At 47.5% G+C, this 14,379-nt stretch overlaps 2 protein-coding genes across 6 annotated transcripts in view; one reads left to right on the top strand and one right to left on the bottom strand.

The window, feature by feature from the left end:
* LOC105353610 (hemicentin-1-like) overlaps positions 1-14,379 on the bottom strand; it is a 703,897-nt gene that overhangs the window by 165,127 nt on the left and 524,391 nt on the right. The window lies entirely within an intron of this gene.
* LOC101165012 (ribosomal protein S6 kinase alpha-3) overlaps positions 1-14,379 on the top strand; it is a 54,408-nt gene that overhangs the window by 36,529 nt on the left and 3,500 nt on the right. For all 5 annotated transcript variants that reach the window (XM_023950037.1, XM_023950039.1, XM_023950040.1 and 2 more), the window contains 17 exons: positions 2,427-2,507; positions 2,581-2,660; positions 4,102-4,208; positions 4,344-4,381; positions 4,473-4,615; positions 5,010-5,080; positions 5,380-5,468; positions 6,821-6,885; positions 6,954-7,056; positions 7,145-7,254; positions 7,715-7,840; positions 8,266-8,355; positions 8,542-8,700; positions 10,325-10,486; positions 11,751-11,827; positions 12,291-12,408; positions 12,506-12,646. In XM_023950037.1, coding sequence (XP_023805805.1) covers positions 2,427-2,507; positions 2,581-2,660; positions 4,102-4,208; positions 4,344-4,381; positions 4,473-4,615; positions 5,010-5,080; positions 5,380-5,468; positions 6,821-6,885; positions 6,954-7,056; positions 7,145-7,254; positions 7,715-7,840; positions 8,266-8,355; positions 8,542-8,700; positions 10,325-10,486; positions 11,751-11,827; positions 12,291-12,408; positions 12,506-12,646 — 1,760 coding nt within the window. The remainder of the gene's footprint in view (positions 1-2,426; positions 2,508-2,580; positions 2,661-4,101; positions 4,209-4,343; positions 4,382-4,472; positions 4,616-5,009; positions 5,081-5,379; positions 5,469-6,820; positions 6,886-6,953; positions 7,057-7,144; positions 7,255-7,714; positions 7,841-8,265; positions 8,356-8,541; positions 8,701-10,324; positions 10,487-11,750; positions 11,828-12,290; positions 12,409-12,505; positions 12,647-14,379) is intronic.

The raw sequence follows: 14,379 nt of genomic DNA, 5'->3' as shown, positions 1-14,379 counted from the left end.
GAGCCTGTCCACACACACACTCAAATGTTATAAACACACCTGCTAGCTGCAGAAATGTCCACCTGTCGATATGTATACAAAACAGATAGTGTTCACACACGCATACTTATGCCTTAAAACCAACTAGTGTGAAATATTTCAGTCATTCAGTCATGCAAACTGTTAGTGCAAAGGTGAGCTAACACCTGTGCTCAGGTGAGTGTTTATGTTCTTCTAAAATGGATGGTGGAACGTGGAAAGAAGGAGGGAGAGTGCCCAGCCATCCCCACCCCAAGACCCCCACCGCGGCAGCAGCGGCAGCCGGAATCCCCCCAACGCCACACGGGAACCGGCAGGGAACAACCGCCGCCCGGGCGACCAAGCCCGCCACCCAGGCCAGGGCCAGCAGGACCGCCGCGAGGCCCCCAGAGCCAGAGAGCAGGGAGGCACAGAGGGAGAGAGAGCGCCGCCCCAGCCCAACCAGGAGAGCAGCCCCCCCGCCGCGCCGGGAGAACCCAACGCAGGGCCTCACCGGAGAAGGACGCCCACAGCCCCAGACGAGCACCACACCACCACCCAGGAGTTCCGGGCATCCCCCCGCCCCAACCCCAGGTACGAGCCAGGACCCCCCAAGGGAGACCCGCTCCGCACTCCAGGCAGCCATCCGCCCGGCCCACGGTTGGTCCAGGGAGGAGCGAGGCAGGGGCCCGCCGCCCCTGCCCAAGAGGGGGGAACCCCGAGGAAAAAAGAGGGCCCACATGGGGTGTTGTAAATATGGCCCGACCAGGCTCGGCCACAGTTGGAAATTTGGCGGGGCCCAGCGCTCAGGAGCAAGGACCAGAACCCACCCCCCAGGGACACGAACACTCCCGGCTCAGATGTAATGTGAACCCCCCCGCCGCGCGGAGAGAGCACCGCCGGGCCCAGGAAGCCGGCACCCCGGGGACACGGCCGCCGTCGCAAAGGGGCCCGTACCCCCCACCAGGGAAGAGGCAGGGGACAGATGGTCCTAGGTCCCACCTTCCTTGCAAAATGTGTGTGCGTGTATGTGTGTTTGAGAGGTTAAATACGGGTAGGTGTGTGTGTGCATGTGTGTGTGTTTATGTTGGAATATTGAGGGGGGAGGGGTGTGTGTGCTAAGGGGGGTGCAGTTAAAATTGGCGGGTAGGGCACTGAGGGGACATCTCCTGATTACTCACAGTGACGTCCCCTCACCCTCCCCACCAAGGGACCCTAAATGTCTAAGGTGTGGTTAAAATTGGCGGGTAGGGTGCTAGGAGGACATCCGCTGCTTGCTGGCAGTGATGTCCAAGCACCCCCCCTACCAAGGGCCCTACATGTCTAAGGTGCAAATAAAACCGAAAGAGGGGGGGCCCACTCCATACGGCAACCATAGGAGGGGGGCCACTGCCTAGTAACCCCCCCCCCCCAAGGCTCATCGCAGGCTAAGCCCCCCACCCCCTCACCCTATTATGAGGTTATATGAGGAAGGGGGTAAGTTGGGGACAGCTGGTAGACTGTCCCCCGGTGGTCAAACAGCCGTCCCCCCCCCCCCCCCCCCCAGCAAGGGGGCCAGGCCCACCCAGCCCAGGGGCCCCACCCCCGGAGGCGCCGACACCCCAGGCCCAGCACCACCCCCCCACACAGAGAGAGAGGAGCCAGAAAGCGTTGCCCCCCCCCCCCCCCCCGGAGCAAGCCCAGGCCCCCCCCCCAAACGCCGGCCCTAGAAGAGCTCTGGTCAGGCCTCGACGGGACCGAGGCAGCCGACCGGCCGGGGAAACCGCCGATGGCCTCAGCGGAGACCCCGACCCGTCAACCCCCCCTGCCCCGTACCAATAGTGCCCCCCCCCCTCCCCCAGAATGCCCCCCCACAAGGCAGGGCCGACAAAACCCCCCACCCCACCCCCACCCCAGACCCCGCAGCCAAAGCGGATGACACCCGGAGCGACCGGGGGCCCCAAGAGGGTTGTCCCAGTTGTTCCAGCTGCTTCAGTTTGAACTCATCCGTCCATCTTCAAAACCAGTTTCAGGGTCACGGGGTTGCTGGAGCCTATCCCAGCTGCTGTTGGGCAAAGGGGTCACCAGTCTGTTTTTGCACAGACCAGGGAGAAGCAGCAACCACAAATGTAAAGCTCCTAACTGCAGGAAAAGCTTTCCTTCAGTTTTCACCTCCAACAATAGACTTTCACACGTTTTCATGTGAGATGATGTCATAGGAGGCGCTGACAGAGAGAGGTGAAGGTGAATCCTGAAATGCTCACTTCGTCTGGTGGGAAAAAGCTGCCTCATAAACGTGTGTCCCTGTCTTTCTGGGGTGTGTGCCAAGTTTGTCATCGTTCTCCGGTTATTTCTGCGTTTCATCTCGGTTACTCATCGGCTTCCATCTGGGAGCTCCTGCTGCCAGAATAGAAACTGGAATAGAGAGGCTAATGGGTTTTTGTTTCCAGTGCGCGACCGCGTCAGGACAAAGATGGAGAGGGACATCCTGGTGGAGGTCAACCACCCCTTCATCGTCAAGCTGCACTACGGTGAGTCGGCCCTTCAGAAGGAGCCCCCTGCAGGAGCGGCGCCTGCTGGTCTGACAGCACTGTCTCTGTGCAGCCTTTCAGACGGAGGGGAAACTCTACCTGATCCTGGACTTCCTCAGAGGAGGAGATCTCTTCACTCGTCTGTCCAAAGAGGTAAACCAGACGGTTACCCAAACCTTAAAAACATCAGGAAGTCTTTTTGTCCTAACAATTATAGGCAGTTTAGTCAAGAATAATTATGGAAAAATGCTTCAACATTTGCAAGAAGTCAAAAAGTAGAATAATTCAATTTAAAACTAGAAGGAGCTGCATTGCATTGAATGCTGTACTGCTGAAGGAAAACGAAACCTAAATGCTAATAATTGGCAAAAATCAATAAATGTATTTATAAATCAAAAAAATGATCAAAGTTGACCATAAATAAAGTGAAAACAGCACAATATCAAAAAATATTTGTTTGTGAAAAATGCCAGAGCCGGGTAACGAACCAGCAAGCTTCAGGATTCCCCATGGATTTCAATGGAGGCAGAAATCCTGGAAAATCTTGAAAATTTTAAGGATTTGAAGGTCCAAAAGTCACAGCTGGAAAAAGCTGGAAGAGCTGAACATTGTAACAGTGGAATAATGGAGGCTGAAAGATTTTAGAAGGGGTTAAGCACCAAAAAAATGGCTGAAGACTTTATAATAAAGAAAGAGAAACAGGAAAACTATGGATTGGATACTTTATGGCAGTCAACCAATAAATGAAACTGTCACAGATTGAAGATGCAGGACCCACTGTTTAATGGACTTAAAGTATTGTTTTTTATATTAATAGGGTTCAAGCTCATCAAATCCACAAAAAACAAACAGGATTTCAGAAAACTGTGGAGAAATCACCATTTACTTCAGTTTTTACTAAAAGATCAAGACAGATTCTGATCACATCACATCAATGAAAATAAAGTATTCTAAATAATATGTCCATCTTCAATTCTATACTGGGCTGGGGCCAGGTCCTGCTGGAGGATGAATTCTGCATCTCCATCCAGAACCTCAGCAGAAGGAATCCTGAACTCCTCTAGAACTTTCTGCTAGACTGTTGCAGTGATTCTGGACTGAAGACAGCAGAGTTTACCAAGACCAGTTCTGGACTTTGCAGCCCAAATCCTGACTGACTGGAGATTTGACTCTGGACCTCCAGCAGCTCGGGTTCTGCTCCTCACCAGTCTTCCTCCAAACCCAAACAGTCCAGTCCTTCTTGGTCCAGTTGAGACGTTTCCTCCGTTGGTCCAGGTTCAGAAGTGTCTTGACCCGAGGACCCCGACAGAAACTCATCTCCCGGATGCGTCTGAATTTTATGGCGGATGGCACACAGCGTTGTAGTCTTCCCCGTATTGAACCAAACTGAACCATTGAATGACGTGTGGGGAATCTGTGCAGGTGTTTCAGGTTTAGTAGGTGATTAGTTGGTAAAACTCAGTTTGAAACATTCATGTCCTTAAAAGTTTGGGCAGATTTCTCCACACTTGTCTGATTCTCGCCAAACAAACACGACAAATCCATCCTCAGGTTTGATGAAGTACGGCCTGATGAATGTTTGTGTTTGATGCAGGTGATGTTCACAGAGGAAGACGTGAAGTTCTACCTGGCAGAGCTCGCTCTGGCTCTGGACCACCTCCACGGCCTCGGCATCATTTACAGAGACCTCAAACCGGAGAAGTAAGCAGACCCACACAGACGCACTCCCCTCATGCAGCATCACAGCTGGTTGTGGCTTCCTGCTTCCAAACCAAGATAGATTAGCAGATCTTTAAAGCTCCTGCTGCTGCTCCCTCAACATTTCTGTCGTTTCAGCATCCTGCTGGACGAGGATGGACACATCAAGCTGACCGGTGCGCATCCTCCTCCCCCCGCGTCTTTTGTCTTGTGCTGCCGTCAGCCGTCTCTCATCCGGTTTTCCCGCTTTCATGTCTGTGCGCTCAGACTTCGGCCTCAGCAAGGAGTCGATAGACCACGAGAACAAGGCCTACTCCTTCTGCGGGACGGTGGAGTACATGGCTCCGGAGGTGGTGAACAGGCGGGGGCACACGCACAGCGCCGACTGGTGGTCCTACGGCGTGCTAATGGTGAGAAGATGCTGCCCCCTGCTGGCTGCTTGCAGACCAAATTGCTGGCGATGTGCTGAAGGGAACAGAGGTCACATCTCCCCAAGTTCAAGAGTTCAAGGTCCCCTTCCTTCCTGGGTGTAATTTACAATCATATAGAAAAAATTCTCCGATGATTTTAGGCTCCAGGTGATGTGAAAATCAGTCCTGGATTTAATGGTTTGCTGCAAATTAGAAACAAACGGATGAAGCGGTTAAACTGAGTCTGAATTGAGACATTTAGGAAACGGTGACGGCGTCCTGTGAGCCTATCAAAGGGAGTTTTTGGTTCAACTGTCAGGAATCTGCACAGAAAGCCTGTGAGATCATGACCAACATGACTCCAAATTCTCATGCCAAACCTTCTCTCTTCCAGTTTGAGATGCTGACGGGAACGCTGCCGTTCCAAGGAAAAGACCGGAAAGAGACGATGACCATGATCCTCAAGTGAGTCGCAGCAAACCCAGGACGAGAGCAGAGTTTGAGTAGAAAACGATCCAGACGGAGGCTCAGAGGAGGTTCCTTTTGTGTTCTTGTGATTCTCCGTTTCTCAGTGAACATCCGGGAAAACGCCCGGATGTTCACTGAGAAACGGAGACGGGGGATCCAGAAGAGGACACAAACACTACTTCAACGTCTAGCCTTTCAGATTCCTTCCCGCTCCACCTCCAGCACGGACGTTCGATGCCGAAGCGTCACGCCGCCGCCGCCTTTCAGCTCACCTCCTCTGTTCTCCGTCTTTGCAGAGCCAAGCTGGGAATGCCACAGTTTCTCAGCTCAGAAGCTCAGAGTCTTCTCAGGAACCTGTTCAAGCGCAACCCTGGAAACAGACTAGGTAACACATCTGTGCGCAAGGCATGCTGGGATGCTTCTTGGAGATGGAACTCCTTTTAAGTCTTTTTGTATCGTACAACCCTCAGTGTATTTTAGATTTGAAAGGAACGAAACTGAAAGACTTAAATGATCCCATTTTATTGACAACAGAACAAAAAATACAAACAGCAGAAAGACAGAAAGGTTTAGCTTGAAAAAGCGTTAACTATAAAGGAGTCTCTCTTCAGCAGATGAATCTCTTAATGCTGTCATGCGAGTCTTTTTAATTAATCGTGACCTGTTGCTTATTAATCTATTCTCAACTACAATTATTTTTAACCCAATAATTGATTTAAAAAGTCTCATATTTAGATATTTTCATATGAATTCATGACATTGTGGTGCAGTTAAAAACCAAATTACAACTAAAAAACTGTCTCACTGAACTTTTTCTAATATAACAGACAACAAGGGGGATTTTTAAAATCTCAAACCGCTAATGTGAAACATAAAAACAGGAGGAACACCAACAAATACTGATAACACATGTTAATTTATGAGAGCGAACACCTCATGAAGGATCTATCCCATCCATGAGAGATAGATTTTGGTGTTGTGTGCTTGTTTGAGGTAGTTTTGTGAAGAACTACAAATTCGCACATTGATGGTGTCATAGCAGAGACACGGCACATGCTTTTCAGAGGCAAAAAGCTCATTACCTCGATTCTCTCGTCTTTAAACAGGTTTGATGGAAGAGAGGTGGTGCACCATTGTAACCATGGTAACCGAGCTGCTGATGGACTATTATCAGATTTCTCAGATTTAACATATTTTATCATAGTCCTTTTATGAATAAAAAAACAATTCACCCTATTTAAGGTTTTAGGTATTTTATTCTACTTGAGCTTACATTTTTCTGAACAAACAATAGAGATTAGTGACGGCGAGATGAAGCCCCATTAAGCTTTGAAGCGATGGAGACGGGATGGACTGTCACTGTGGTTGTGTTGCTTTTGTGACTTCAGGAAAGCAAAACAGGCATTCATTTTTGTTGTAAACAGCAGTTTCTCCTAAATCTCCAAACTATCTGCACTTCTATCCAAACTGTGTCTAAACTCTGACTGACCGTTAGTCGGAATCAAACCCACGGTCACCCAAGGATTCACATCGCTGTCAAAACACAAACTCCCGTGGTACGGCTGGGCGGCGGGGCATTTAAGCTCCTCCCCTAAATGGAGCACGCCTCCTCATGGGCATCGTGGACATGCCCCCCCACCCCCACCCCCCCCGGCAAAGAACTGGAAGCCTGGGAGCGTAAAGACAGACCCGCACAGGAAGGAGCTGGTTTTCATCCGATCCTCTGGTTGTGTTCAGGAGCCGGACCGGATGGCGTGGAGGAGATCAAGAGGCATCACTTCTTCCACACCATCGACTGGAATGTCAGTTCCTCCGTCCAACAGCCTCCCATCCCGCCTCCCTTCCTCTCTCACTAACCGTCTGTCTTCAGAAACTCTTCCGCAGAGAGATCTATCCGCCCTTCAAGCCGGCCGTGGGACGACCCGACGACACTTTCTATTTTGATCCAGAGTTCACAGCTAAGACGCCCAGAGGTAGCCCCCCCTCCCCTGCTCCTCCTGCCCCTCCCTCCCTGCTGAAGCTCCTCCAACAAGTCCTGCTTCACCTCTCTGTGCTCCTCAGACTCTCCAGGGGTCCCTCCGAGTGCGAACGCTCACCAGCTCTTCAGGGGGTTCAGCTTCGTGGCCATCACAGAGGAGGAGACACAGCCGCTGCCTCACGCTATCGTACAGGTACGCGCACGCTCCGTGCACGCTCCACAGAACTGAGCTTCTGCAATGACAGCAGCGGTGACGAGTTCAGCCGTCACAACACCGTCGACAAAATGTTTCACAGATCATGAATTCACATTTAGGGGGCTGCACGCTGGCATAGGGGTTGGTGCTCTCGGGTCCTGGTTCAAATCCCTGCTGGGTTCTTTCTGCGTGGAGTTAGCATGTTCTCCTGGTGCACGCGTGGGTTTTCTCCAGGCACTCCGGCTTCACCGGTTAACTGATAACCCTCAATTGTCCCTGGCTGTGTTTGTGTGTATGTGTGTGTGTGAGATTGTGCGGCACTGTGACAGACTGGCAGCCTGTCTTGTTCACCCTGCCTTCACCAGCAGTAGCCAGGTTAGGCTCTGGCAGCCCCGTGACCTTGGAAGGGATACAATCGGTCAAGAAACCTGACGGATGAATTGACTTTTTCTTTCAGCAACTTCACAGAAACAACTCTCAGTTCTCTGATTCCTATGAGATCAAAGAAGACATCGGCGTTGGCTCATACTCCATCTGCAAGCGCTGCATCCACAAAGCCACTGGCATGGAGTACGCAGTCAAGGTAACCTCCACCACAACACTAAACCTGAGTGGGGGACCATGGTGGGGCTGCATGATTCTTTTACATAAGACAGCAACAAATCAGACCTCAAAGTCCCGCTCCGTGATCGTCTGATCCAGTTTCAACGTGTCCCCAGTGGTCGTTTAATTATGATGCCGTTTTCTGATTCTCTACAATTTGAATGAAGAAATACTCAGAAATGCCATTTGATGCGTAGCTTTCTTCATACATCTCCTCCATCATCACAAAAATGCTGCGGGAACGCTTTAAAACCACTGATTTCTTCAGAGTGGGGCTTTAAAGCAACAGTGTTGGTTCCTCTTTGGATGGCTTGCTAAATACAGACTGACCTGCCGCTATGTCATGTGACCTGGCCTAAAGGAGGAAGCCAAGCATCGTTTAACACCAGAAAACTGTCGTTTCAGATCATCAACAAAGCCAAGCGAGACCCGACGGAGGAGGTGGAGATCCTGCTGAGATACGGGCAGCACCCCAACGTCATCACCCTGAAGGATGTGAGTCACAGTCGGCGCCGCCGGCTCCGTTGTTTCTGATGGAAAGGTTATCGCCTAAGAGACGTGAAGGGGCCGGCGGGAGCCACAGCAGGCCGGTGGGCCTGAATAGAGGCGTCCAAAGCTGTATTATCTGTAAAAGCAGCGGATGTTTGAGGAGTTCTGAATGCATGTGGCGTGTTGCTGCAGGTGTATGACGACGGCCGTTCCGTGTTCCTGGTGACAGAGCTGATGAAGGGCGGCGAGCTGCTGGACAAAATCCTCCGACAGAAGTTTTTCTCTGAGCGGGAAGCCAGTGCCGTCCTCTACACCATCACCAAGACTGTGGAGTACCTGCACGTCCAGGGGGTGTGTGTCCCGCCGATGAACCCATGCTCCTTTGAAGGAAACCTGTTTTTAGACTTAAGCTGGAGGGAGCTGGGGCAAAGACCCCCCCCCCCCCCCCCCCCCCCCGCTCCGCTTACACACATGTTGACGACATCTTTTTGCGTTCCGTTTTTTATTTGGTCATTTTACACAAAAAATGCATGAATTTTTCTAGACTCGTGTTACAGGGGGGTCAAACTCAGTCCCACAGGGGGCCTCAATGCAAAACACACTTCAGGCTAAACATTTACTGAACACACTAAAGCTGAACTGTTAAACGTTTTAAACTGAACTTTTTGAACATAAATATGAATAAAAACAAACAGGAACATTAATCCAGAATAAATCAAGTTAAACCTTAAATAACGTTCAATATTTTGCTCTCCATAAAACATATTCTGTCAAAATGAAACAAATATGAAGATGCAGTAAAACAAAACAAACAAAGCCTGGAAATATTAATAATTAGAAATGGCAAATTAAATTATTCTGTTTTCTTTGCTCTTTTATCATTTTTTAGAGCTGGACTTCTGCATCATTTTTAACAATAAGTTTATTTTTTGGGTGACGTCCTGTGTGTGTCTTTGTGAAACGGATCAGAGGAATTTGTTATTTTTAAAACCTCTTATTGGAAGAATCATTTTTAGGTCTTATAAAACATTAAAAACTAAACAATAGAACTCATCACTGAGTTTTCTAAAAATATTTGGCATTTTCCTCATTTAGTCATGATCTCATAAAGTGCAGCTGTTTCCCTCCTTACCTGCCGTCTTTTTGTCAAATAATGACACCAACTAAACCACAGGTGGACGTAAAAAATACATTTATATGGAAAATGTCTACAATAGTTAATACACAATGACATGAGCTGAGTCATCTAAAAGCAGCCATGATCTCCGTGCTCACCTGGCAGCCTGCGGCCTTCGCCCCTCCCCTTTTCCTTCACACACCGTCCTGCGCCAGTTCCCAGGTTTCAGGCCGTTCCAAACTCTGTCACAGGCCATTCAGGACTATAAAATATCTTTATGCCATTTCTATTTTAGAGGTCAGGACTGTAAAGGTTCCACCTGACTGACCCAAAACCCCACAATGTCATCGTCTGTCTCAAAGCAGACACATCTCCGTCACTTTGCATGTGTGGGTGTGGCTAAAGTGGTCGCTGAAACCATTTACTTTAAAGTGAAGCAACAAGAATCTGTCCAACACACTGATCTGCTTCTGATGTGAAGAAAAAAAAACCTGTTTGCTGTAAACTTATCACCTCATGAAGCCGTTTCAGGAGAAAAGCATCACTTATTTCTGCTTTTTTTCAAAGGCAGACATCAGCTTTATTTATGGTGTGTAGAATGGTCATTCTGACTGCTTCAGCTTTACCTGACGTTTATTTGTAATATCCAAAATATAGCTTAAAAAGCATAAATCTGTTGTGTTTCTTTGCTTAATCAAGAAAAAGAAAGAAAAGCAAATTGAAGTTAGAGAAATGTCATAACTGTGGATGTGAGACACTGACATGTTACATTTCATTATAAAGTCTGCCTTATAAAACCGTGCAGATCAGATGAGATCCAGCTCGCTCCTCCTGACTCTTCTTCTGTGGTGTTTAAAGGTGGTACACAGGGATCTGAAGCCCAGTAACATCCTGTATGTGGACGAGAGCGGCAACGCCGAGTCCATCAGGATCTGCGACTTTGGGTTCTCCAAGCAGCTGAGAGCGGAGAACGGCCTGCTCATGACGCCGTGTTACACCGCCAACTTCGTGGCACCAGAGGTACGGCGAGCTGCAGGTCCACATGTGGAGGTTTTCACAGGAGAGGTCGAGAAAAGGGTCAGGCATCCTCACCGAGGGCCTGAATGCATCAGAGTCATTCCATTAAATTCAATGAATGTTTCTATCTGATTCCATCCAAAAAAGGTTTATTAGCATTTAATTCAGAGCATACATGCCTGCTTTACCCTTCACTAAGATGGGACCTGCTTTAATAAAATACTTCAATCTTATATGAAACACAATCAGAAAAACATTTGATTTCTATCAAACAGAAACAAAACTTTAGAAATAGTTTCTCTACTTTTTATTGAAGCTTTTGTGTTTACTTGAACAAAGTCAGTGTCATTCTGTAATGTATGAGTGTAGTTTGAATGTCATGCATTAGGAGCGGCACCTGGAGCCGCAAAAAGGAAGCACCTCACAGCCCTCGTCTCAAACGCTCCATGCACACGAAGAAAGTCAAATGCAGAAGAAATGAGACAAATACCTGCTTACTGTGCAGAAGCAGCAGGCTAAGGTGGTCTTTGGTTATTTAAATAATTAACATTAAGGAGGAATTTTCAAAGATATGAAAAGTTACAAAAGATTTGGCTGTTTAGAGAACAAATTTTAGACATTAATGATTTGCTGGTTTGTTATTTAAATCCACGGATTCAACAGTAGCTTTATTCTGTTTCTGAAAGTCATTTTAAAACCTTTTCTTTACCAGTTTGTACAAATGATTATGTAAAAATGTTCTGAACAAACATCAACTTTATTACAATTATGGCTTTGTTTCCTGTTATCATTAGAATCTCAGATTGCTCTAAACTGTATTTAAGGAGGATTTCTCCAGCGTTTCATTATTGACTTTAATACCTTTGATTTTTTGGGTCAAATTTAAAATTTTTAGTTCCTGTGCTTTCACTTTAGTAATGGGTTTATTTTGTTTTTTTGGTTTACTGAATATTTTTGTAAAATAGTACTTGCTGTGAACAGAAGTTGAACAATAATAGTCCAGAGTTCCAGCAGCTGTTAAAGGGCTACAGATGATCTCTAGCGACCCCTTGTGGATGTTTTGGAACAGAAAGGATGCTGCAGAATCATCACCGCTGAGACTTTGGATGTGTTTCTGCTGCGTGATCAGTGTGTGACCTTTCATCAAGATTTGATAGATTCTTGAATTTTAGTTTTGGTTTGAATCTGCTTTCACTGTGTGGCTGTGATGTCAGCGGTCTCAAAGTTGTTGCAGCAACATCTGCTCAGAGTTGTGTGTTTGTGGCAGGTTTTGAAGAAGCAGGGGTACGACGCCGCCTGTGACATCTGGAGTCTGGGAGTGCTGCTCTACACCATGCTGACAGGGTGGGTGCAGCTCCGTTCATTCCCATCTGAAGATCCATGTGTCGTTACTAATGCCCACATCCATTCAAGTCAGGGTCAGAAAGTTAAACCAATTGGGTTGTTGCCTTTTTCAAATAGAGTTTCACACGAAGGATTTAACGGGTTAACTCTGCAATAAGCGCTTTTGCAGCTCAAGATCCCTCAACGGTGTGGATCCTCACTTTTCAAGCAGCAGTTTTTCCACGGATAAACCGTTTCACTGCAGAATTCCTCAGAGGAATCTGCTGCAGAATGACCATGTCCTTAAAAATACTCATCTAAACAGAAGCTAACGCAGAGATGAGTGCAAATGTTCCAAAAAAGGGGCTGATTGAACCGAAGACCCAGCCCAACCTGAAACCCTTTCGTCTGGTTCCTCAGAAGCTGAACTCTGTTTGTCCTCAGTGGATTTGGTCTGAACTGCCTGCATGTCATGTGTCTGCAGCTTCACTCCGTTTGCCAACGGCCCGGAGGACACACCAGAGGAGATCCTGGCCCGGATCGGCAGCGGGAACTTCTCGCTCACTGGAGGCAACTGGAACACCGTCTCTGCTGAGGCAAAGGTCCCAACCCAAGTTCAGAACATGGCAGAACTTTTCATCCAGAGTAAAACCCAGTTTGTGTTTAAAGCAGGAGTTTGTGTGACCTCTGACCCCGCAGGATCTTGTGTCCAAGATGCTGCATGTCGACCCTCACAAGCGTCTGACTGCAGGTCAGGTCCTCAGACACCCTTGGGTGATGCACAGAGACCAGCTGCCCAAGTACACCCTCAACAGACAGGACACGCCACTGCTCGTCAAGGTATCCCTCCACCGAATCCATCCAGCTCTACCTTCTGAGTGATACTATAAGCTAAAGATCATTGTTATTCAAGCTTCGAGAACATTTCCAACAGAGTCTGAGAGCAAAACTCCTGCAGATTCAAATGCTGTCGAGGTGACCACTCTGGGTGAAACTCGGTGAGCAGCAACTAAACCTTTGGCCCAACTCTACATCCAAAGATTTGGATGTAGAGTTGGGCCAAAGATCTAGAGTTGGGCTAAATGTTTGGATCTAGAGTTGGCCAAAGCTTGATGATCTATAGTTGGGCCAGAGGTTTGGATCTAGAGTTGGGCCAAAGGTATGGATCTAGAGGTGGGCCAAAGGTATGGATCTAGAGTTGGGCCAAAGGTTTGGCTCCAGAGGTGGGCCAAAGGTTTGGCTCCAGAGGTGGCCCAAAGGTTTATGGTCTAGAGTTGGGCCAAAGGTTTGGATCTAGAATTGGCCAAATGTTTATGATCTATAGTTGGGCCAAAGGTTTATGATCTATAGTTGGGCCAAAGGTTTATGATCTATAGTTGGGCCAGAGGTTTGGATCTAGAGGTGGGCCAAAGGTTTGGATCTAGAGGTGGGCCAAAGGTTTGGATCTAGAGTTGGGCCAAAGGTTTGGATTTAGAGTTGGGCCAAAGGTTTGGATTTAGAGTTGGGCCAAAGGTTTGGATCTAGAGGTGGGCCAAAGGTATGGATCTAGAGTTGGGCCAAAGGTTTGGATCTAGAGTTGGGCCAAAGGTCTGGATCTAGAGGTGGGCCAAAGGTTTGGATCTTGATTTGGGCCAAACGTTGGGATGTAGGCCACCTAACCAGCATGTTCTAAGTCAAACTTATCTGAACTACTTAAATACAATGAAAGTGTTTTATCTTGTGTGGGTGGTAATCACTTCAGAGCTTTTCCTCGTTGCTGAAGTCAGAGCGATTTGCTGCTGAAGGCTCTTCGTTTTTCTCAGATGGAAAAAGCCTTTAGCTTGTTGTTGTTGTTGTTTTATGTGACACAGAACAGGCATGTTTCAGTGACTTAAATCTGTGGAGTCCTGGGGCCTCATTTATAAACGTTGCGTACGCACAAAAGAAGGCGTACGCCACTCTCTACGCAATAGTTGAGATTTATAAAAAGCAAACTTGACGGGAAAATGTGCGGTCCTTCACGCAAGCTCTGACCCAGGCGTACGCACAAAAACGGGTGAAATGAGAAACGGCGACGCCGTCGGCAGATGGAAGAAACACGTGAAAGTGAAAATGACAATACTGCCTCTCAGAAATAACATGAAGACTTCACAAAGCAAGTCTGACAATTAACAGCTACACGAAGACCCGTTTGATCGATCAGCAGTGACACAAACAAAATAAATCAAACGAAATTACAACAGAAATTCAAATGAACATATTTGGAAAAAGAAAAGTGAAATATGTTCTGCAATATTGGCATGTAGTGCAATTCATCCTCATAAATAATATAGTTAACAGAACAAAATAATGTACAAAACTGATATTCTCGTCAGTGTGTCCGTCTGGCGGAGCAGATATAGGTGCGGGCGTGCAGACGGACGGACAGATGTACTAATTGTCCACTGGGAAAAGTTGTTTTCATATTAAAACATTTCTTCATAAGCTATGGAATTATGGTATTCATGCATATGCCTTTAGTTTGTTTTATTTTTGAAAAAACATTGTATGGCGTATGTCTCAACCATTCAGAAAGCAACAAGAAATTACATTTG

The sequence above is a fragment of the Oryzias latipes genome, chromosome 20, assembly GCF_002234675.1.
Source record: "Oryzias latipes chromosome 20, ASM223467v1".
Lineage (NCBI taxonomy): Eukaryota > Metazoa > Chordata > Actinopteri > Beloniformes > Adrianichthyidae > Oryzias > Oryzias latipes.
This window is presented reverse-complemented; position numbering and strand designations above follow the sequence as displayed.